The 25,065-nt window shown below is 40.4% G+C and overlaps 1 protein-coding gene, 2 long non-coding RNA genes and 1 pseudogene across 9 annotated transcripts in view; 2 read left to right on the forward strand and 2 right to left on the reverse strand.

The window, feature by feature from the left end:
- Positions 1-11,796, reverse strand: part of macrod2 (mono-ADP ribosylhydrolase 2) — a 586,396-nt gene extending 574,600 nt beyond the window's left edge. For 2 of the 5 annotated variants that reach the window (XM_065959721.1, XM_065959723.1), the window contains exons 1-3: positions 11,558-11,795; positions 4,156-4,257; positions 689-829 (exon numbers count right to left, since the gene is read on the reverse strand). In XM_065959721.1, the coding sequence (XP_065815793.1) occupies positions 689-829; positions 4,156-4,257; positions 11,558-11,594 (280 nt within the window). In that variant the 5' untranslated portion in view covers positions 11,595-11,795. Of the gene's footprint in view, positions 1-688; positions 830-4,155; positions 4,258-11,557 lie in introns of all 5 variants that reach the window. The other 3 variants (XM_065959722.1, XM_065959719.1, XM_065959720.1) reach the window with 3 other exon arrangements.
- Positions 11,797-14,317: 2,521 nt separating this feature from the next.
- On the forward strand, positions 14,318-17,725 carry LOC136180387 (uncharacterized). Its single transcript, XR_010667072.1, has 2 exons — positions 14,318-14,591; positions 16,920-17,725. It is a non-coding gene; the product is annotated as an uncharacterized lncRNA (long non-coding RNA).
- Positions 17,726-18,015: 290 nt separating this feature from the next.
- On the reverse strand, positions 18,016-24,930 carry LOC114921479 (uncharacterized). Of its 3 annotated transcripts, none has more exons than XR_010667070.1 (4): positions 22,251-24,930; positions 20,891-22,090; positions 20,404-20,534; positions 18,016-18,790 (listed from the first exon to the last, which is right to left on the reverse strand). It is a non-coding gene; the product is annotated as an uncharacterized lncRNA (long non-coding RNA). The 3 variants fall into 3 exon arrangements; XR_010667071.1 differs by having other exon boundaries at positions 20,891-20,978; positions 21,880-24,930; XR_010667069.1 differs by having other exon boundaries at positions 20,891-24,924.
- On the forward strand, positions 19,377-19,551 carry LOC114921480 (U2 spliceosomal RNA; annotated as a pseudogene).
- Positions 24,931-25,065: the final 135 nt, after the last annotated feature.

Consider the following 25,065-nt stretch of genomic DNA (forward strand, 5'->3'; position numbering starts at 1 on the left):
GAAGGAAAAGTTATGAAAAGAAGAAGAAGAACATTTTTATACACTGCAGCTTTACAGTGTCGGTGTGGCAGAATCAACTCTGTGGCTGCAAAATGTCCCGAAGCATGAGCTGCAGGAGCAACAGGTAAAAGCAATCTTTTAGCACCTCCCGACTGTGTGTGTAGGTTGTGACAGCAGAAGATTACATAACAGTAGCGCAGATCTCTGGGAAAAAGATTTTCTGCGAGCCTTCTCTGATTGAGCACCGTCTCTCTTCTCACCATCACAAACCTTTTTTTTTTTTTTTTTTTTAAAGTCACACACAACAGCATCTAATATGTGATCATATAAGATGACTGCAGCTCACAAATTCAAACATAAAGACAAAAGGAGGAGAGCAAACTTCATTCACGCCTCCTTCTGTCAATAACCTTTTGCTCCATTGCGTCAGAGAAAGAGATGGAACAGCAAACAGCTTTCACAGTGAAGTAATAAAGGGTCAAATATAATCCAAACAATCAGAGCATTTCAGCGTTTAGGAGGCAAAACAGCCTCAAGCGGATGTTTCCTTTAACACCTCCTTCAGTCACTCATCATCACTTGTGCACTTCCCTCAGCTCGGCAGCAGAGGGCAGCCAAGGATAATTCAAAAGCAGAGCTGCCTTCAAGCAGCAGCAGCAGAAGGTTGAAGAGCTTGTAGGTTCCTTACCAGCGTTGACGATGGCGTCCACCTCCAGCACGGTGATGTCTCCTTTGTAGAGAGAAACTTTGTCGGTCAGCCCTCCTCCTCCTCCTCCTCCTCCTCCTCCGCCCGTCAGCTCCGTCCCTTCCTCTTCCTCTTTGTCATCGGCTGAAAAAAAACACAGATTACTTTAACTTGTTGCATCGATTGAAGAAAGAAGATTAAAATAAATAAATGTGATCATAATGAATATAAAATGTAATAATTCAATGTATCCCATTTTCCTATAATGTATTATTACAGGAACTCACATGTTAAAACACTAAACTATTTGATTTGTTATTTAAGCAGGTAATTAACCCATTGAGGTCCAGATCTCTTCACCGGGGTGACCTGACCAAGAGGGCAGCAGCACACGTCATGATAAACACAACACGATGAAGAAACAGTTTACAAACTAGAAGTTAAGGGAAAACAACAACATGTGCTAAATGGTTCACAGATAAAACCCAGAAGTTGAGATCACAGATTAAAGTTCAGAAACCCATCAGGTACTGTCCGATGGTCTGGTGTTTTCTGTCCTTTAAGATCGAGCCAAAGGCTTCAAGTGAAATGAGATCTGCTGGTTTTAAGTCATTCTGGAGAAAGTTCCCAGCAGGGGGCAGCAAAACTGAGCGCTGACGGTTTAAAAACATCACAGGAACATGAGGCAGAGGGGTTCCTGGTTCTGAACTGTTTCTATTTCTTTTCCTGCTCTTACCTTCTTATTGCTGTTATCTTTTGATTTGCTTTTAGCTCTTTTAGTTTCTTACATCTTTTTAAATCTTTGGTCCTCTTGGTCTCAGCTCGTGTTGTTGGGTTCTTATGATGGTTCTTGTGTTTCCTGGGTTCTTATGATGGTTCTTATGATGGTTCTTATGATGGTTCTTATGATGATTCTTATGATGGTTCTTATGATGGTTCTTATGATGATTCTTATGATGGTTCTTATGATGGTTCTTATGATGGTTCTTATGATGGTTCTTGTGATGGTTCTTGTGATGGTTCTTATGATGGTTCTTGTGATGGTTCTTGTGATGGTTCTTGTGATGGTTCTTATGATGGTTCTTGTGATGGTTCTTATGATGGTTCTTGTGATGGTCTGGTTCTATATGTCTGTTGGGTATCGTGCACTTTGGGTTCTTTTCTGTTGAATTGTATTTAATTATTTTTAGTATTTAGTATTTGTTTGTTCTTGTTGTTGTTTATGTTCTTCTGTGTTTGGTTTAGTTTGTTCTTGTTTTTGCTGTTTGTCAAAGCACTTTGTAAACCTGTGTTTTTAAAAGGTGCTATAGAAATAAAGTTATTATTATTATTATTATTATTATTATTATTATTATTATTATTATTATTATTATTAATAATAATAAATAAGAAGGAGACTCAGCCAGGGTGTATACCTGCTCACCTTCAAGGGTGGCCAATCAGATTCAGTGTACAGGTCACAGTGCTGAGGAAGTCTACAACCATATCACAAATCTTCAGGAGCAGCGATACATGGTGTCCAATGAGAAACTATCAAAACTTTAAAAAACATTTTTTACATTGTTCCTTTGGTTTTAATTCTCTCAAGCAGGGGTGAGAGTAGAGCCAATCACTGATAGGAAGCAGGGAATCCGCTTTTGTTTCATTCTGGGTCTGAAGGAGAACTCGTCAGCTCGGAGCCTCTAAGACATCCATGAAAAGTTATTACACCTCATTTAGAATCACACAACATACTGAATGTAATTTTACCTCGAGTTCAGTGAGCAGAACTTGTAGTACTACTTTACTTGTAGTCTGTGCACTTATGCTCCTTGTCTATGCTTATACTGTATATGCTCCTTGTCTGTGCATGGTGCTTTTGTCTGTGTTTAAATGCTCATGTATTTAAATGTGCTACATTTTTATTTTATGTCTGTGTGCTGCTTTATCAATTGCTTCCATGCGTATGTGTTATGTTTTAACTAACACTTGTGTTGTTTTATTTGTTATGCTTATGTGTTCTTGTATCTATGTTTTTGTGCTGCATTTTCCGATATGCTTTTTAATGTTTTTTTAAATGTCATCAACCTGTCAGGGACTGCAAATGAAAATTAGCCTGCATGGCTAAATCTGGCACATTTACATGTGTGACTTCGTTGCTCTTTTTAATTAATGTGCGTTGTCCCTTTTAAATAAAGAAATCAAATCAAACTGAAATCTCTGTCGGTTTGATGTCTGTGTGTGCTTTGCTGAGATTAGAATATTGTATGTTTTAAAGCTCTCATCTCCTCCTCACACAGAACATGATCCTCCTGTGAGATCAGGATCCCATCAGAGTACTCACACTGCGTGTTCTCCCAAATCACTGATGATGCTCATTCTGTCACTTATTGCTCTTTTGTCTGAGTCGAGAAATATGCTGCTTCATTCAAAGTCTGCCTGATGACGACGACACAAGCCTTTCATTTAAGTTTTGGTACACAAGAATGAAACTGGGTTCTGACACATACTGAAGAGCGATATTGTGATCAGGTTTTTTTCTTGTATTGGACTGGATACAGATTAGATGAGTTTAGGCACAAACCACCCCAATTCCACACAAATGATCAGGGGGCGTGGTCTAGACTCTAAATACTAATGGACAATGCCTGATTGATGTCACCCACTTGTTCCTGCAGGGGGCTTTGTCCCATCGATGGCGGTCTCCATGCTGGAAATGCTGTCTCAGTCTAACTTTCAGTCAACCTAACGACAGGCTGAGAGCTGGAGCTGAGGCGGGTTTTAAACCTCCTGACAAACCGTTACACCGCGCCCACCTGTCTAGAGTGGATGCTCACTCAGGTCACCATGTGGTGGACTCTGAAGCTTCAGTGTTTATCCAGCTCTGCATGGGTCTGTAAACCTTTCTGTGTTCTAACCTCTCTCCATTTTTCAAAAGCATCTCCAATATTGATCCTAGTTTGAGCACGTTTCTGCTCGTGGAGCTTATTAGAAACATGCAGAGGCTTTTTAGGTCGGGTACAATCACTTCTATCTGAACCACTTCTCTTGACCGCTTCCATCGCTGCAACACCTGTTGACCTGATAACTGCTCTCACATCTGACAAACCGAGGGGCGTCCAAAACAGCTGTGTGGGGGGGGGGGTCTTAAAAGCGCCTACCTTCTCTGGTCCAAACAAATCCAGAGCATTCAGGAGCAGAATCTAAAGTTAGAAGGAGGACATACTGGCTGCTGCATTGTTGTCAGAGAAGCCAGCACTTCAACATAGCATGTTTCCTTAATGATCAGAGAGTAAGATACCTTTATCATCTCACTCTCTACACAGCTCACTGATTGGACCTTTAAGATCGAGTATAAAACAGCTAAGCAGATATCAGAATTATTAAATATTTATTTTTGAAACTGGGTTGTTTGAAAAATATGACCATGATGTGTCCATTTATCAACATTCCCAAACTGAAAAGAGATCCAGAATTTAAAATTCTCATACGTTTATTTTCCTCTCTCCAGGTTGGAATCTTGTCCAGAGGTATGAATTCTGGACGTCGATAGTCCTTGCGTCTCTCCTCCCGATCCAGACGGAGCAGTCTCTCTGTGGGAGGAAATAACCACACATTTAGAGGGAATAAAGCACACACAAGAAAGAGGACAAATGGTATTGACAGGTAGTTACTCCTCTAACATGAATGTCCTTCTAAACCCCTGACTTTTCACTTTATTTTCTCCATTAACTGCTTCAGTGCAAATATTCCCAATTTTTTCAGAGAGTTTAAATGCTGCCAATAACGCTTGAGCAGACGTTTAATGCCAGCTGGCAAAACTGTTTGGAACATCAAGAATCCTAAAATAGTTTTTTACTGGCTTAGCTCAGACGTTTTCTGGACCAAATTTGTAAATGATTGAAAAAAAGTTTGGAGAAGTAAAACTAGCATTGGAAGCCTCAACCTGCAGAATCCAGGAAAAACGCTATTTTAGTTCTGAGACTAACTGTTCCAAAGTTACAGGGTTAAATTTCAACCAAAATCAACACTGAACTCCCTTAACTCCTCTGCAATACAACCCGAGTTTAACGTCGATTGTTTGAATTATTCTCGAGATATGCCAGAGACGGAGAGACAGCTGAGACTCGTACGCTGATGATCTCACTCTTTGCTTCTCGACACCAAATTGTCAAATCTCCAACTAGACCTCCACTGCTCAGCTCTAGTGCTGTCCCTTTTTCAAGTCTGAACGAATTTAGCATATGATACCGTAATGTTCGAACACATTAGAATTTAAGACCCGGCCATGTTGCTTTCGCCTCAACATAACTGTCTTCATTTCCTGAGGTCAAGAGTGCATGCAATGGTCATGTTACACTGACAGCGCCCTCTGCTGGATCACACTGCAAACTACTTCAGACCACCTGATGTGCTGATAGACTGTATATTCTTAATTTGAACGACTCATTAAAGTTTGAATGTGAATTTTTTCCCCCAGGTTTGAATGAATGTTCGAATTTCAAATAAACAATGACAGTCCTACTCAGCTGATACTATCATCATCATCAAATTGTCTTGATTAAAAAGTGATACTTAAAGTTACACTCTCTCAGATCCCTGTTTTATTATCATTAGAGATGAGGAGCTGCAACCTATGGCCTGAACTGAACTTGTACATGGAATTTCTTCTTTTTTTAAGGATTTGCAACTTCTAAAGATGTTTCATGTGTGCACAGTGGTCGCCCATGTTTTCTTGTTTTGTCATGCACACTCAAAAGGTAAGCAGAGAGGGGAAAATGACATGAATGACAAAATGACATTAAGTTTAAATCATGGAGGGACGCTAACAAAATCCTTTTTGAAATATTGCAAAAGGAAGTGCCTTCATCAGCATTGTGTTGCCTCATGTCCAATTGAATTTAACAAAAACAGCAACCAAAGAGCACACTGGAGCTGGATGACTTTCTTAATAATAATAATAACAGGGTGTCTTATTTATCTGACTGCTCGTCTTCACTGATAAAGTAACCATGTGCAGTAATATCGAAAACTGGGGATGCATCGTGATATGATATGGAATCAAAAGGTTGACAGGATAATTGTGATCGAATCTTGAGACCAGCCAAGGTGCACAACCCTGTGACCTAACAGGTCAACCAGGAGAAGGTCCAATAGTAACTAGCTGACAGGGGGAATATCGCAACCTACTGTAATGGACATACTTCCATTGATAAATCAACCGACCCCCAGTTTCCCCCTCAGTCCAATTAAACGGCCTAATTGAGCAATAACCTTAGCTTAAACTGTGCATGTACACGTACTGCATGTCTGTGAAGCAACGACTGCTCATGGAGCATACAGACTTTATCCTTCTAGCTCGTCCTGTATTGTTGCCTGAGCTCGGTGCAGAAAGATGTCCACACTTTGTGAAGTTACATATTTGGTTTTACAGCAGCTCCCTACATAATTGGCATCACAGCTGCTGCTTAACCTCTGCACTGCTGTATCTCTCTTGGGTTCTCACAACATGTACATCTCTAGTCGCTGCAAAAAGAGCCTCAACTTTTCTTGTGTTTCTCCAGACAACACTGTGCTGTTCTGCAGATCAGGCTTCATGCTAATTATGTGTGAAATATCTGCCGTACAAATACACCAGTGTGGGCTTCGGTTAATTAGAGAATCCCTTCTGTGAAACGATTTCAGCAAACTGGAAGTGATCTGACACAACACAAAGCATAATAATAGTCGACTCTTATTTGGATCTTTTTTCCAACAAAATTTTGAGCAGTAGGCTTTGATTCTTTACAAACAACAATACTCTCCATTGTGCGAAATCGACTTTTTCAAACAGACCAATTTGGAGCAGACATCACAGTAACGTCACCTCAGTTGTGTGAAGATTGTGGTGGCAGAAAACTGGCAAAGGTAAGAGGAGAGAAACACGATTTACCCAGCCATACAAGTAAAGTTCTGCATCAGTATGTGGTTGTTTGACTACACGTCTTGTATAGCTTGGATTTATGGCTTTACTGCTGCTCAGCTCGGCAGTACGGCGGTCCATAAAACACAAAAACAATCTGATGATTCTCAGTATTTAAAGTCTTGGACATGACCACAGAGTACTAAACTGTTAAGAGATTTTTATGCCTTTAAGTTTTTAGTCTTAAGTGAGTAAACACTGGGTTTCTCCACAAGGTATACAATGATCTGTGTGGTCTGTGTGACTCTGTCGTTTAGTTGACCAACTGCTCGACAGTGAATACAGAAAAACCATTGCTAAGGGTTAGCTTGTCACTGTAAAACAATCTCCTAGAGGAAAATTCTCTTTGACTGGTCTGAATTTTGTATGGAAAATTCCCAAAAGTGAACAAAGACTAAAGAGCCACGTCTTCAAGTGGTCTCACTAGGGTTGTTTGGACCGCACCAGTGTCGGGTCGACAGCTTTCACACCAGTGCAGTGTTTCCCCTACCATTATAATGGGGGGGGGGCGGCTTTTTGGGGCTTTTTGTGCCTTTCTTATAGAGATAGGATAGTGGATATAGTCGGAAATCAGGGAAAGAAGTCATTTAAGGATACCTTTCCAATAGAAAAAGACAGCTGTCATTAAAAGTAACGCATGAACACCAAGATTCCTTCAGGTCGTCGTGTCACCGTGTCGCCTTGTCCCCACCCCCCCCAACGCTGTAAACCTAGGGGAAACACTGCAGTGCAAATGAACCGCTCTAATTTGGCAAACCGACTCAGTTTCACCAAACCAAACAGGTCAGGTGTGAATACAACCTTTGTTTAACCATTTAGTCTGCTAAACGCGCCCTTAGCGAGTAATACAACTTGTCTTCCTTCAATATAAATAAAAAAAATAAAAATAAATAATAATAATAATAATTTAAAATAAAAATTATAATTTAAAATAAAATAAAATAATAATAATAATGCATAATAATAATAATAAAAATAATAATAAAAATAAAATAAAACATTATTTTAAAAAATTATTATAATAATAAAATAATAATAATAATAAAAAATTATATATATATATATATATATATATATATATATATATATATATATATTTGGAGAAGGCGTACAAGTGGTCCTTAACTTTCTTCAACCAGTTGGCTCTGCCCACAAAACATCTCATCTCACTGTGTACAAACACAGAAATGGTCTATAGAGGCCTTTGACATATTAGGAAAATTGGGGTTAATTATCTCTCGGTTTGAAAAAGAAGGTTCCTTCGGTCCTCTGTCAGTTACATCCCACAGTGGGTCAGACTTTAATTAAAGGTAACTCTGCAGTGAGGGATATCCGCTCCGTCCCTGGTGTATTCCTCTCTCCTTGGCGCTCCTGTCATTTCCAAGGCTGCTTTTATTCTACATGGATGAATAAAAAGGCTGTTCTGAGGTTGAACACAGATAGGCTCTCTGGACTACATTAAAGTGCATCTGCTGAACTTTTAGTCGTCGAGGAATCCCACAGTTTAGCGTGGATGCTATGAGAACATGATGGGCTTCATTAAATATGAGTCCCAACCAGATCGTGTTACCGGAGCCACGGGCAAGATCCCGTCTGACTTCCCCTGTACCTGACGAGCTCGGGATGGGAGGGAAGCTCGCTGTAATGCTGCAGACTCTGAACCCAACTTGAGTGATGGGAAAACAAAAGCAGTGGCTGCCTGTCACATGACATCTAAATTTATGTAGCCTTTTAATACTATTTATATTTCTCATTTGTTTCCTTTTCCTTTTGTCGTCAGACTTCAGAGAAACACAAATTCCTACTTGTTTTCGTGCCTTTTCTAAAATAAGACAAACCACAGGAGCAAAAATGACTTCCTAAATTAATTTGTATTTGTTCTAAATATTTCAATTTCAGCCGACCTATAGCCCCGCCCTCAGTTAAAACACTGTTTTATTAAATAATTATTTTTTTATATCAAAATCTTTGCATTTCTGGATTTCCTAAAACTTATGAAACATGTCTTTATCTTCTTTTGGCTGTTTGCCTTTATTCAATAAGACAGTGAATAGAGTCGGAAACCTGGGACAGAGAGTGGGGGATGACAACAGACTGTAAATATTATTGGATGAAGCCTGAGTGTCGTCCTCCGTCTGTCCCTGCAGGGGGCGCTGGAGTCCCATCGATGGCGGTCTCCATGCTGGAAATGTTGTCTCAGTCTAACTTTCAGTCAACCTAACGACAGGCTGAGAGCTGGAGCTGAGGCGGGTTTTAAACCTCCTGACAAACCGTTACACCGCGCCCACCTGTCAATCAGGTCAGCTACACGCCTTATTGTGAATAACTCTTATCCTTCATCAAATCAAAACTGATGAGTCATCAAAACATTCACCCCCCGTACAGTGTGTGTCCATCCAGACATGAGCTAATCACACCTATTTGGTTTTTTGAACCAGGCTGTAAACATGTTCATCTCTGCTGTAAAAACAGGCTTTTTAGAATGGGTGTGTATGTGACTTCCTGTGCTTCTGCAGCCAGCCTCTAGTGGACACTCCAGGAACTGCAGGATTTTACACTTCAGCATCGGCTTCATTTTGAAACACCAGAGGTTTTCTCTTTGGAATGACATGCAGAAAAGGAGCCACTGGGTGGACTTGAACCCAGGCTATTTTCTTGTGGACAACAGCCTCTGTACATGGGGCGTGCAAACTAAGCACTGGGCCATTGGCGCCCCCCATAGGTGAAACAAGTGAACTGGAGGCTCTACGGAGAAAGAAACTCTTGTCAATGTAAACAATATTGTCTTACCCTATATCTTAATTGAAAATATATCGACATATCTTAAAAACTAGATATATTTCCCAGCCCTAACAACCACATCAAAACAACATCTTTATTTTCAACAGGACGATGTGATTATCTTTGGCGCTTTGCCTTCAGCGAATCACAGCCAGGCTGATATACAGAACAACAGCACACCCTCTCGTGATTTCATACAGCCGTCTTAAAAGCAATATGCACAGTAAACATCAGCAGATTATTTTAATTTCCTCTTAGATCAGTTATTTATTCAGTGTCATCAACACAACTTGTTTTACCACTTAACTGAAACGGGACTGAAGCCAAGTGTCACACAAACCTTCTCCTGCATTCTGGCTTCATGTCTACAAGTTTCAGCAGACCATATTATTTCTACCCGAACATTTACAGATTGAGCCTGTCGACAGGAGGGCTGTGCAAATAATCATCACAAAAACATCTTTATGGCGATATGAGCATCTGCACTAAATATATCTGCGGAAGTCTGAATTCATTGTGATTTTTGTGTGTGTGTAAACAAGCAATGCTTCCTCCCTCAGCATGACTACAATGTACATATTTACAATGTTTGAACACCATTCTGATGCAGTCAGAGGAAGTTTAAACTAGCCATCAGTTCCCCCTTACCCTAAACGCCTATTTAGTGATGATTATGGATTCAGGAGAAACATGTGGCAAACATAAAAACTTGTAATACTAAAACTGTGAGTTATAGCTGATATGCGCTCTTTGATATAATTTATTTATCTTACTTCATAACTTTATCGCACACTGCTTAAAAGAATCATCACTTATAAATTAAAGGCAAACACAAAATGCGCCATGTTTAAATAGCTAATGTCTGATCACTAATGTCAGCAGGTAGCTCCGCCCCATGGACGACCTCAGAGGTGCAAACCCCTGCTGGACGGCCTCCATTGTCGCCCTTTGTTTACTGTGTCGCATTCTTCTTCTTCTTCTAGCTATTACATAGCTAACACCACTATGCCATCAATATCCAGATTACACTCCGCTTACCAAGTGAGGGTTGAGCTGCACTGAACCAAACCGGGCCGCTTGGTGGGACTGGGTAATTAATCCAATTTCAATTTGGATTTTGTCATCCGACGATCATGAAAACAAGATAATCGAGATTAAACGATCACCGTGCCGCATGCCGTGCTGTGTGTTCATAATGTCAGTGTTAAGAGAAATCATACTTAAAGGCACAGTATGTATATTCTGCCACCAGGGGGCTCTCACTCAAAACAATAACATGACCTTGAGGCTGGCGGGGAATCATGGGAGTGATTCTCTAAGCTAGCTCTATACAGCTTCTTTTCCCGTTCGGGGTCATGGGGGGGTGGATTCCATCCCAGCTGCCATTGGACGAGAAGCGGGGGTTACACCCTGTACTATTCTCCAGCCAATCACAGGGCTGACAAAAAGAGACCGACAACCAGCCACTCGCAATTTAGAGTCACCAGTCAACCGGCGTGCAGCCCAACATGTGTTCAGTCCATTATTTTAACGTAAACATCGTCATGTTTACAGATTTCTGCAGCCCTGCTGCTTGGTGTAAACAGGGCTTAAGGGGTTCATGTGGACAGGGTGGTTTGGGTTGGACCCAGCATGAACTAATACCCCAGTCCGCCCCTGCATGGTAGGAACTATCTAAATAAAAAAGGGGAAAACTAAACATGCTTTTCTCTGCACAACAACAGGTCCATATGTGTGTCAAAGTATTCAGACACGTCATTCTGTCCTCTAACAACAACCTTTCAAACTATCACACACTCTGTCCCTTTCATTGAAAAACGGCCTGACTGACTGCAGTTGCAGAAAACGGGGCTGCAGGTGTCTCACACAGGTGGAAGGTGGACGACACAACACACACATCAAGAGGCTGTGTGCACCGTGAGTGGAAGCTAATACAGCAGGCATGGGGCGAAAGTGAAAGCTGACACAAACATCCTTGTAACATCTGTGCAGTCACAGCGTGGGGTCTGCAGACCCGTCTGCAGGATTACACGGGATCAGAAAACACGCAGAGTGGCTGTCAATCTTCTGGCATGCTTACAGATCATGCTGTCTGCCATAGAGATGATGATATCCTCATCCCCCCCCCACCACCTCAAAACAAGCCTTACCTTTCTCATTCTTCCAGTCCTTTTTCTTTTTGCTCATGCTGCCGGAATGGTTTGACTTCGAGTGGTTGTTTTTTGACTGTGGCAACCCCAGGCTCACAGAGAAAGATGCTCCGGGGAGAAAAACTGAAAGGTAAAAAGTGAAGCAGCCCCTGGACGGTTTGTCTCACCTGTGAAGCTGTCAAAAAAAATTCTATGGAGCTCTTAGTCAGACGGCTCAACCTAGCGTGAGTGCGCCGTAAATTATGTGTACGATTTGCGGCGCTGCGATTGGACGGCGAGAACGCGGAAGTGAGCGAGCGATTGGTCCGGTGGAGGAGTCGATCACAGGGGGGAGGCGGGGTCTGTGCATCCTCCTGGCTGTGTAAGGAGAGAGGCTGCTAACGCCGGGCCGCTGGATGTAAACTGCAGAGAGAGGGGAGACAAAGTGTGAGTCACTGCAAGAAAACTTCAACAAGAAACACGTTGACTACATTTAAAAGGACATGCTGATGTTTTTCTGCACTTAAAAATGTGTTTTCTGTGTTTTTCTATGACATTTTGATCCCCAGAGTGAGACAAGTGTTGGAATTGTTGAAAAATAATCAGACCTGTTTTGGATTCATCATAAATTTGTATGAAAAATAAGAATTCATCATCTTGATATTCACCTCCTGATTTGCAGGAGTGCATACTTTTTTATAAAATTCATCATGTAACGTTTTCTACTCTTCTTATCGACCTAATTCAGGGGCGTGTTCAGAGGGGTGGCCAAAGGTGGTAATGAGCAGCATCTTGAAATCTGATTGGTCACCCTCCGTGCCACCCAAAGATCCTGAACAGTGATTGGCTCTTTACCTAGTGAGAGACTCTTCTTAAGATCAGGTGTTCAAGTTCATGAACAGCAACAGGCAGGTAGAAGTTTTCTGTGCGTGTTAATGTAGTCTTATTTTTAAATTGTAAATAAATACTGAATAAATCAACTACATTTAATAGATTATATAAATATATCTGATCTTGTCACTGCTTTGTTTGCAGGAATAACACACGTTTTAATTACATTTTTAAAATATGATTCAGTGAGTTTTAACACATTTTCATCTTCCTGCTGTGTCTCTCCCTCATGTGGACTCACAGAATAAGAGGTTGTAATGTATATAAACAAACAAGTTAACTGTTAGTTAGTATTGATTTGATTTTGAGTAAAAAATATTGAATAATTTATCTTTACTCTTTTCTGTTTGGTAAAACGTGCCACTATTTAAAAAAGAAATGTGACAAATGAAAAGACGTTTCAGACCGCAGGAACTTCTTCATAGTTCTAGGAACTGTTGGAATCCTCCCCCCTTTTTTCTATTGATTCCTCACTGCAGGAACTATGAACTATTTTAGTTCCTAGAGTAGGTAGCATGGCGGTGCGAATGCAGACAAAATAAAATCCCTATGGTGTGTACATAGCTCTCAGGGAACTCCTGTGGATAGTTCCTCTTCAAAAAGTCCCCACAACCATTTGGTCTGAAAACACCTCATGTAGAAATACACTAACCACACCCCTTGTGCAGAGGCTGCTTTCCAGCTATTGTTGTTCCCCACTTTCTCTCTCTCTCTCTCTCTCTCTCTCTCTCTCTCAGGTTCCTGACTGTACCCCCATCCTGTCTCTAAATAAAGACCCAAAAAATAACTTCAAACTTCATAAGATGTACTTTCTCTATAAGTTCATCCCATTTTAGGACGATCAACAACTTACATTTGCTCATAATTGGCAGATATTTTAAGTAAATACAACATAATATTATAATATCATGAAATAAGAAGTTTGTCTGCACTTGTCAGATGAGCGTGACTTAAATAAGACATTAACACTTCCTCATTTCAGTTTTTGCAGAATATCTGATCATTACAAAAATCCAGATCTTCATCAAACTAGATCCACCAGACAATAAAATAACAGAAATGTGAAGTTGCATGGATGGTGACGATGTTATTGCAGCTAATTTCTGCTTGAGTTTTCATGTAGTTGTTTGGATCTCAGTTGTGATGAACACTTTGTGAAGTTGTTTCTGCGATAACGACGTTAAATAATGTGAACAAACACGCAGATATCCACATTTCCTCCTGCCCCGGTTCATGGCAGAGGACGGCCTCTCACAGGACGGACCAGATCAGAGCAGTCAAAGTCAGGCTGTCGTGTGTGAGGCGGTTCCAGAGACCACCGTCTGTCATCTGTCGCGTTCGCTCCTCTCCGGTCCGGACCCATCTGCTCCTGGAACCGCTGACAGTATAGAAGAGAGTGGAAAATATCCGTCATCCAAGCTGTACTCTGATCCACATCCAGATTTTGTATTTTATTGAAAAGCATCCAGTTTACATGTCAACAGTTCAGACCGTGCCGCTGCCAGAAAATGTCGCATTAAAACAAATATATCACATTTACAGCAGACTGACTGTTTGGATGCTGAGTTCTTATTGCACACCTCAAGATCTATAACTCATTATACTATTTATTATATTATATATATTAGGAAATAAAGAAAGCAATATGCTCAATATCTTAATTATTCACCACTTTGATATGTTGTGTCAGCGCTGGTTTAAAGCACAATCACACATCAAGATTTTCTCTGTTTCATTCTCACATTTTAACAACAATGTGTGCAGCTTCCCCACTGCACTGCTCACACTTAACCACTAGATGTCACCCTTGCAGTGTTATAATAAGCACAGCACATATTGACTCAGTTTAGAGAATAAAGAAATATTGGCAGAAATGACAGAGTAGAGATTAGTGCATGAAGGCAATGTGACACTCATTTATCTGGTTTTTGATTGGATGTTTTTATATAAAAACCTTTTTTGTTATTATGTTTGGAAGCCCTAAGAGGCAGGTGAGTAAAAAGATTCAGAAGAGTCTGATCCAGGAAAACAAGGAACAAGGAAGTCCGACAAAATCATCACTCTCCCTTTCTTTACCATCTGAGGTAAAAACGAGAGGTGTCCTTTCTAAAGCCCCGTGAAGGAGCTGTGGATTCAGCTTGAAGCTTCATAACATTGTTGTTTGGTAAGTTATATTAAAAGCTCCTACCTTCTCTGGTCCAAACAAATCCAGAGCATTCAGGAGCAGAATCTAAAGTTAGAAGGAGGACATACTGGCTGCTGCATTGTTGTCAGAGAAGCCAGCACTTCAACATAGCATGTTTCCTTAATGATCAGATAGTAAGATACCTTTATCATCTCACTCTCTACACATCTTATTCATTGGACCTTCCGTTTTTGCTTGAATTGACAAAATGATTTAACAATTAAAACATATCAAAAGCACGTGTATCATTAACTTTCATTGCAAGGTATAAAAACCATGAACTGTAAGACTTCAGGAAGTAGCAAGTTGAACAAACTGTGAGCAGTTTAAGCTCAGTAAATGAGATCCGACAGAGTAGAAGTCTTCCTGTTGAGGCTGTGAAACCACCCATTACTCTGAAAAACAAATTATAGTTGTTATCATTAGACATGGACTTGGACAGACGTGAGGACATAATCCCATCAAATAAATGTATCAAACCAAATAGCCTCTAAAAACCCATCAACGGGATTATAACTATTGACATAAGAAGTCGTATAAACAACAGTTGGCGTGATTATAACTCTGGCCTCAGGGCTCACTCAGAGTTAAGAGTCATGTTGTGCATTTCTCTGCAGATAATTGCATCGCTCACTGTCATTACGTTGCTATGATTACAAGTGGGATATAAGAAAAACATAATGTCTCATAACGGCAACCACAGATCAGGAGATGTCTTGAAGGTGCAGCCGACAGCATGAAAAGCCCTTGTGCTGTAACCATGACGATAACCAAAGCCTACACAGTCAAACACAAATAGATCCGCCTCTGTTTGAAAACACAGATTGCCCCGCAGACCTGGGAGCAGCACGCCAAATCTGAGCTCTTTTTTTATTTCAACACGCTAGACATCAATTTGTCTTTGTTACATTCATCAAATAATCACTTAAGCACATTCAGGAAGCTCCTAAAGCTCGACAGTTATCAACTTTAGGTTTCTACAATAGATGTTGTAACAGGCCTAGGGTTAGGATGGCCTTCCTCACACACAGGTATTAGTACTTACTGTAGCTGGAGAGACATGCAGACAGGCTGCAGCTGGGTGAAGGTGGAACATCAAATGATTTCAGAGAACCATAAAAAATCATGAACAATGATATCAGGCTAACATTTCTTTCAAAGACGGTGCAACATTTCTAATAAAGGTGTCTTTTTTAAGATTTATTTTTGGGCATTTTTGTGCCTTTATTGGAGAGATAGTACAGTGGAAAGAGTCGGAAATCAGGGAGAGAGAGAGAGTGGGGAATCACATGCAGGAAAGGAGCCACAGGTCTCAAACTTTCAGATGCTCTCTTTAAACATAATATGCAAAAAGGTTTTCATGCTTCTTCTCTAAACTTGTACGATGACTACATTACTTTTGCACGATCAGAGACATTCTGCTTTGCTGAGCACTCTCTTTGACACGATGCTGTTCAGTGTAACATGTAAACTGAAGTTTGGCAGTTTGTGTGGATTCTTCACAGACGTCTCAGCCAAACATTTGTGTCTCCATCATCTCCTGTCACAATTTAAACTCATCCGATTCACAGGTGTGAGCAGCAGAGACTTATTCTGACAGAAAGAGAAGAAAGAGGTCTGAGAAGCTCCTCAGTACAGACAATGTTGTAGTCAAGACTACTAACCGAGACCAAGACCCGAGACCAAAGACATTTAGGGATCGAGGCCGAGTCAAGACTAATATCATAAATATCAATGAAAAATCATCATCTTGTGTGCAGTGGGCGTGTCAGACAGTAACACCGGGATGGTAAGGAGGCGTTTTCCTTCTAATCACAGTAATTACTTGGAAAAATATCCGATCAGTGGTGGCCTTGATTTCAAATCTGGAGTCCACCCAGTCTGAGACCGAGTCAAGACCGAATGAAAATGCTTTCGATTCCGAGACCAAGACCTTCAAAACACGGATTTTGAGTACTACAACACCACAGACCAGCTCACACAAATGACTCTGAACTGACTTTTCAAACACCGATTATTGTTCTTTTTTTCTTTGTCCAGTATCTGTTAAAAACACTGATGTGTAAAGGTAAAGCTTCATTTGTAAAACTTTGTGGTCGATCGTTTTGTGTTTCATTTTAGAATAAAGATTTAAAGTTTCAGGGATCCCTCTGCATACATGTGTGCTCTGACTAATCTGGAACGAGACGTTAAAAGTGAAGTTGAATTATAATTTTAGATGAAAACTCTTCTAAATTAAAAGCTACACTCCATGAATGTTCACGTTATGCCCATGCATACATCCATTTATTTTCCTCTTCTTATCAGGGGCTGAGTTTTGGTGGCAGCAGGCTCAGCAGGTCGACCCAGACATCCCTCTCCTCAGCAACGTTTTCCAGCTCCTCCTGGGGGATTTGGAGGCATTCCCAGGCCAGATGGGATACATAATCCCATCATCTTTATGGTTTCCTCCCAGTTGGGCATGCCCGGAAAACCTCCAAAGAGGACTACAGCCTCTGTACATTGGGCAAGCAACATAACCACTTGGCTATCCTGCGCCCCCTTAAACTCCCACACGGGGGGAGCAAACCCAGCAGAGAACCACGGCCTCAGACTTGGAGGTCCTGACCCTCAACCTAACTGCTACGCACTCTGCTGCAAACCGCCCCAATGCCTGCTGGAGGTCCCGTCTATAAAAGACGCAAAAACAGAACAACATCATCTGCAAAAAGTAGCGACGCGATTTTAAGGGAACCCAAACTAGAAACCCTCCTCCACCCGGCTGCACCTTCAGATCTTTTCCATGGAAATGACAAACAGAATCTGTGAAGAGGGAGGTAGCTCTGGTGCAGGCCAAAACACACAGGGAGCGTGTCTGACTTTGTGCTGAGGATGCAGACACAGCTCTCCCTTTGGTCATACGCGGACAAGATGGCGTGTAGCAACATCTCTGGCAACTAATATTCCTGGATCACCCCCCGGGGGACACGACATAGGTCTGCCTCACAATGCTCACCCCAGAAGCTTTGCAAAAGCTACAACTTCCCATTAAACATTTTCTTTCTCATGTCCTATAAAAGATTCTGGAAGAAACAGATTCTTTCTTTGTAACTAATGAACTTGGTAACACTTTATATTAAGGTGCTTGTAATAAGCATTAATAACAGTTAATAAGTGACTTATAAGACCTTATTAGATTCTTATTAACACAAATAAGACTATATAAGTGTTAATATAGGCATACTTAACCCATTTATTATGTCTTATAAGACACTTATAGGCTCTTATTAGAAATGTACAGACACTTTATATACATTAATAAGACTTCATGAGTGTTAATTAAACTATAAATTCATGTATAATTGGGTTGTAAGATATTAATTAACACAAAGAAACTTGTTTATAGACCACTTATCAACATTCATAAGATGTTTATTGACATTAATAAGACTTTATTAGGTTCATATTAATGCCTTATAAAGGTTACTAAATACTTTATTATGCACTTATTAACAGCTCAGTGGGAACAGGGTCCAACTTTCAAGTAAACGGAGAAACAAAAAGGAGGTCTATTGAACTTCCATTCAAACAGTTGGTAAAAAGACGCTACTACAAATACAAGTATTATCTTTAACTGCTAACAACATTATGAAAACATTTGGTGTGTCATAGCTACCAACATATCTGAGCAAATTCAGGGGAAAAGCATAGTTGTTTTTAACCCATGTTAATGTAAATAAAGTGTTGAAGGTGGACAAACATCAGAGAAGTAGGACTCCTGGAGCCCAAGGTCTGAATACCAGTCAAGAGATGCACACAGGAATACATTTTCAAACTTTGTATGTAAGGAACACAAATATTGCAGATCAAGATTACAATATACAATTTACTAATACAATTAACAACTTAATAAACATGCACATGAAATAAAACAAACATCTGAAGTGTCTAAGCCCAGTCTTTTTCATTGGGGCTCAATCCAGGTGTGTGTTTCATCTGTGCTCTATGAAGTAGCAAAGGAAGTTCTTCCTTAGAAGAAACAGTCTTTTTAATCCCACTTGAGGTCTTGAAGGTTGGGCTCACTATCCAGTTGCTGCTCACAGTTCTATGGTGGATGCTCTTGTCGATGAATGGTCTTCTGGATGAGCCCAAAATCCACCTTTTACGAAAACCTGATTTACAGACAGGTCACACCACCCCTATAAAGATAAACATGCACGTCAGCATCAACACAGGCTTCATCTCAATTTAAGCACTTTGCATTGAACACCAAGTATTAAAATAACATCTGTTTTTATTCTCAATTTTCCATTAGCTCTGATGTACTACAAAAAATGTTAAAGATTTTCTTTATCAATTTACTGTTGAGCTTTTTATTTATTGGACAATATATTGTAATAACTGTACTATGAAACACTGAAGTTCTGTGTGACACCACAAAAGAGTGAAATTAACAAAAGAGGAAAAACTTTCATCATAACTTCCATTAAACTATTCCTTACTCATTTACATACTGTGGCTAAGCTACTTTCACCCTTCATGGTGCCAAACTTTTGCTTTTACAGATCACAAAAAGCCGGAATGGATGCTACATTTTTCACAACACAAAAGCTAACTGATTAGCATTGGCATATGACATTTTACCTGCATCTTGTTAGAATCGTGGCTAATGCTAATTGCACAGGACTAGCCATTTTTCCAGACTAGTAAAGCGCTATATAAGCTCAAGTCCATTTACCACAGATGCTGAGCTAAGCAGGAAAATATGGCTGGCAGGCAAACAAAGCCGCTTCGCTGCCTTTTGGCTACGATCAAGTGTAGTATCTGTTCTTATCAGTTTAATATCTGATACGTCCCCTACCCGGGGACCATATATTAAATTGATTTTTGGACTTGGGAGATGGAACAGGGGCTTGCTCCGACCCGGTATTGCAGTACCTCCGGGAACGGTCCTCCTCTCTTCACAAATTTCCCCCACGGGGGGGGGGGGGGGGGGGGGGGGATCAATAAAGTTTCTTTAACAGGCCCATTCTGAATATCCACAGTTCAGTAGTCAGTACTTCTCAGTAGACTGAACCCTCGTGGTCATTTTTTGGGTCCACCTCAGTATACTGAACATTTCAGTATGGATGCTAACTTCCTGGTTTTATGCAGTAAGGATCGGCTGCGTGCTTTCAGGAAATGAATTGTATTTTACCCACAATGCTGTGCGAAATTAAATGCAAATCGTCACGTCACGTCCACCTCCAAATCAAAACAAACGAGCGTGGATTCATTTAATCAATTTTTATTCTAGAGTTCAAGTCCCGACTGAAATCACTACTTTAAATTAACAATAGAAAATATAACAAATGTCTGCATTATTATAAAACCCTTCCCCCTCTATTTAAATAATGATGTCACTATTTAAATGTGTCTTTATTTTACTGTCTTTCATTTGTTCTTTCCTTTATGTACTGTATGTTATTTAATCTGCCTTTTACTTGATTTACATTGTGATATCAGGGTCCAGATCTTTTCCTCTGTCAAAAGCCATAAAAAGTGCAGTAAAAAGGCAAAATATAAATGCAAACATTTATCATTTTATTGCAGATTTTGGCCATAAAAAGACTAATGCAATCAAATAAATTGTGTTGCTAGTCTTTGACATATCAAAGACTCTAATCACCATTAAACTAATAACCTTGCATTTTAAAGGGTTACAATCCTGAAAATAATTGAATGTTGAGCAAGTGAAAAGTTCTTTAACTAACACAGCAGAAAAATATAAATACATTTTAGGAGGGCACAAGGGTTGGTGGTGTTGTTTTACCTTGATATACTGTAGAAGAAGCTCGTCACAAGTCAGGACACTGCTCTCCACTGTGGCGGGCGATCAGCATGAAGAACTCCACACTCCGTACGCTTCCCGGTCAAAGTCAGTTCAATTAGAATGATTACAGCCTAAAAGGAAAAACATCCATGATAAACATATACAAGGCAGCAAAGATATATTCCAATACCGTTTAATTCATGGATACACCACAAAGCATTCTCTGTCTTAAAATAAAACTTGTAAACTAAGTGGTACCAAAATATGTTTAGATTTTATCAATATTTCAGCCCTTGTTTTCTGGGTGTGAATTTCCAGATTTGTTTGAATCTCAAACACTTAGGGTCATGTTAAAAAAAACAAAAACGTTTTATTACGGAAATTTACAAGTGTAATCTCAAAATTTAAAAAAATAATAACTTAACGGGGCCCTCATCCTTGTCGTACACTTGTATATCGTAAAATTAGTTTTCCATGAAAGACACACCTTCTCAAAGACTTGAAGTGAAAGTCTGCAGTCGTATTTCTTCCAGGGACTTGAGATTCTGCACCTCTTTGGAATCATAATAATCCTCCTTAAAAAGAACAAAATAAAAACGGGTCAGGCTAGGCTATAGGGCTGTGTGAGTAAATTCAGTGACATTGTTATCCCAATGAAAGGATTTGCAACAATCACATCGCTATAGTCAGACTTTATCGCAAGAACATTTTACTTACGCATTTTTATATTTAACAGAATTTCTTTATTTTAAAAATACTTCTAAACAAACATGAATAAAATGCTAAAAACACTAATATTTTGTATAAATAAATACAAATAACTAGTTTAACAGAACAAACAATATCAGGGAGCAGAAGTGGTCGCAGGGGATGGTTTTAAGATCAAGATTAACTTTACTATCTCACAAAGTGAGAAATTTGTCTTTGGCTCTTCACCCATGCTGCAGCCATAAAAAAAAAAAAACACATCAACATCATCCTTCACATCAAACGATAACATTAAGTATATAAATACTTTGGGTTCTTAGCACGAGGCAGCCGGGGTCGCTACAGAGCAGCGCCATCGGTGGAAACCGGTTAAATGTTTTATGATTGCATCTGGAGAGATAAGGTGAGCATTTTATAATATAGTTTGAACATAAAATATTAATAGAAATATTTTACAAAATGGAAGAAACAAAGACATGCATCCAAATAAAGTTAAGTACCTGTTCCCTGTCAAAAGCAGGAAAAAGGCCAGAAAACAAAAGCAGAAAAAACAGCAAAATACAAAAGCAAATATTACAGATTTTGTCCACAAAGGTGTCCAGAGGGAATATCTTAAAGCTAAAACCAGTTTAAAATGCAGTCGGAAAAACAGCAGTGATAAACGTATAAGATGAACAAGGTAGCAAGGATATCTTCCAATACAGTTTAATTCATGGATACACCAGTGAAAAATATTTTTTCAAGCGCCGTAATAAAACAATAACTCACCAAGTGTTTTCATGGCCCAGACTGAACATCACCACTGTACTGCAGCCCTTGATGTGGTAATCATTGGTCGAGCATAAGTCTCTCTTGATTTGAGACTGGAGCTGAATGTGTAGAGAGGTGGGATTAAAGTTCTGCTTATCAGAAAATAAAAAATAACCCTAACAGAAGAGGGTAACCTCTTTCAAAGATCCTACATCCATTTTTTCTATGGCTGTAATGACAAAAAGAAAGATTTATGTTTCATTTCGTAAACAATAAGGCAAAGTTTGAAATGTGGAAAAACCCATTCTTTACACAAGTAGAAACACATTGTATATCCCTGTTGACAAAAACATAACACATATTGGCCTTCACTTATCAAACGTACGTACGGCAGAAAAATGGGTGTACATATTTTCCCTCGTATTTCTGTGTGAGGAGATAGTGGTACGTCTTCCCGTCACCACTGGATGGTTTCTCTACCAAAGCCTAAAGAAGAAGCCACATCTTTATGTAGGTAATGAAATTCATTGGGATTATTACAACTGGTGACATCATCAAAGCCATAGGTGAAATCAGACAAACATTTCATGACCAGACACAGGCCTTCACTTGTAGTGTGACTTATAAACACTCTTACCCTGGTGAGTAGGATTCTCTTGTGGGGGACTGCTAGGGACCAAGCAGTAAGGCACGAGACACAGGAGTAAGTTTAAAGAAAAGGTAGGTTTTTATTTTACCCAAAAATAGAAAATGAAGTTTACAAACCAAACAGGCCTTGTGATCCGTCTCCAAGGTGAACTCTTGAGCAAGAAGGTAGTACCGGAAGGAATCAAGGGCCCACTTGATAGCCAGTGCCTCCTTCTCCACCGTCAAAGATCAAACCTCTCTGGGGAACAGTTTCCAGCTGATGTAGCGACTGGATGCCGATCATCCTGAAGTCCCTGGAGTAACACAGCTCCCAAAGCCCTGTCAGAAGCATCAGTTTGCAGAAGAAAATGTTCGTCAAAGTCAATGATTGATGGATATCACTGAAAGCTGCCACTGCCGTCTCTGTCCACTGGATCTGATTGGGACTCCAGGATCTAGTCAAGTCTGTGAGAAGAGCTGCCCTGTTGGAGAAATTGGGTTTGAAGCAGTGATAGAAGCCTGATAGCCCAAAAAAGATCAGCACTGCTTCCTTGTTTGTGGCAGGGGCGAGGACTCTATGGCCTGGATTTTGTTGACCTGAGGGCGTACAACCCCATTGAAGATGACGTGGCCTAGGTACTTCGACAGGATGACAGTCAGCCAGGCAGAATGAAGGCGATACAAGACAGCTTGCAGGTGTTCCTCCCACGTGTTACTGTAAATGACAATGACATCTAGATATGCTGCAGCAAAACCAGAGAAATAACAAATGACCTGGTCCATGAGTCTCTGGAAAGTTGCTGGAGCGCTGTGAAACTCAAATGGTTTTACTGTGAAATGGAAAGGGCCCCATGGTGTCCTTGAGGCTGTCAGCTCCTGTGACTGATCGGTGAGAGGAATCTGCCAATAACCCTTGCAGAGATCTATTGTGGTCAAGTATTATGCCTTTCAAGCAGTTCATACATTATTGGTGTTGGCTAAGAATCAAAGAGAAATTAAATTCAGGTACCTGAAATCAATGCAGAACCTTATGCTTCCATCCTTTGGTACAAGCACCACTGGGTTACACCACTAGCTCTTTGAAGCCTTGATGATCCCCAGGGAAGGCATCAGGTTAACCTCCCTCCTCAGTGAGGCCAGCAGGCACTCTGTAACTTAATCTTCTCACAGAAGCACCTTCTCTGACAACAATGGCATGTTCAACAATATTTGTTCTCCCAGGATTCTCCTGGAAAACATCTGAATTACAGCTAGATCTCACCTGAAGCCATTGGCCACCTGATTGGTTACTGAGATCATGGTCTACCAGGTCAATAAAGAGGCAAGTATTGCTCATCCAACACACTTATTAGGATCACTTCTGCTTTTAGGTTGCTGCACCCACTCTTTTAAGAGATATATGTGAAGTACCCTACTGGAGTGTGAGTGCCTTGGTGTCGATACCTGGTACCTGGTTGGCCCAAGTTTCTTTAGGATTTTGAATGGTCCTTGCTATTTAGCCAACAGTTTGTTAACACCAGCACTTTCTGTCCAGGGTCTTAGAATCTCTGCCTGGCTGGCTTGTCGTACCAGGACTTCTGTTGCTGCTGGGCGTCTGCCACAAACTTTATGTCTATACAAAAGTTCAAAAGGAGAGAAACCAGTGGAGGATTGGGGTACTTCCCTGTATGCAAAAAAGGAGGTATGGAAGCCATTGATCCCAGTCTGTACCAGTGTTGTTTACCAACTTCCGGAGCATCTGTTTAAAGCACTCTGTTAGCTCATCCGTTTGATGAACACGTGGTGTAGTCCTGAGGCTCCTGATACCCAGTAACTGGTACACCTGTTTCAGCAGAGTAGACAAAGTTAGTTCCCTGATCAGTTAATATTTCACAAGGGAAGCCCACCCTTGAAAAGAACTGTACCAAACAGAAAGCATGGATGGATTTTAGTGGAAAGAGTTCTGGATACTTGGTAGCCAAGTCTGTTATAACCAGCATATCCTGGTTCCCTGCTTTGCTTCTCTCTACAGGACCAAAAATGTCCATCCCAAGGCGCTCAAATGGGGTGCCAATAATGGGTAGTGTTTGAATTGGAGCTCTGGGGGGTGTTTTAGCAGATGTTAGCATAGTCGAAAATCGAAGCACACAGTTCCCCACCAACCACTTCACGTTTCAAACAAATTTTCCCCACTTAGCGACACACCCGTCGAGAATAAAACTCTGATTATTGGAGACTCCATAGTCCGAAACGTGAAGCTAGCGAAGTCAGCGGGCATAGTTAGGTATATACCCGGGGCCAGAGCGGGCGACATCGCATCTTATTTAAAGTTGCTGACAAAGACTAAAGGTAGATTTGATACAATCGTAATTCATGTCAGCACTAATGACTCCCGACTACGCCAGTAGGAAGTCACTAAGGTTAATGTGGACGGTGCAGCTCTATTATCTAGAAACATAGCAGAGGTTATTAGTCCAAAACCTTGACAACAACACAGTTCAGACCAGGAGGCAGAGCTGCAGTCTTAGATGCTTCTCTGTGCCTCCCTTAGATCTGTCTCCCAGTCACTATAGCTGTAATTCTGAATTGAACTGTAGT

This window comes from Labrus bergylta, chromosome 10 (genome assembly GCF_963930695.1).
Source record: "Labrus bergylta chromosome 10, fLabBer1.1, whole genome shotgun sequence".
In the NCBI taxonomy this organism is placed as follows: Eukaryota; Metazoa; Chordata; class Actinopteri; order Labriformes; family Labridae; genus Labrus; species Labrus bergylta.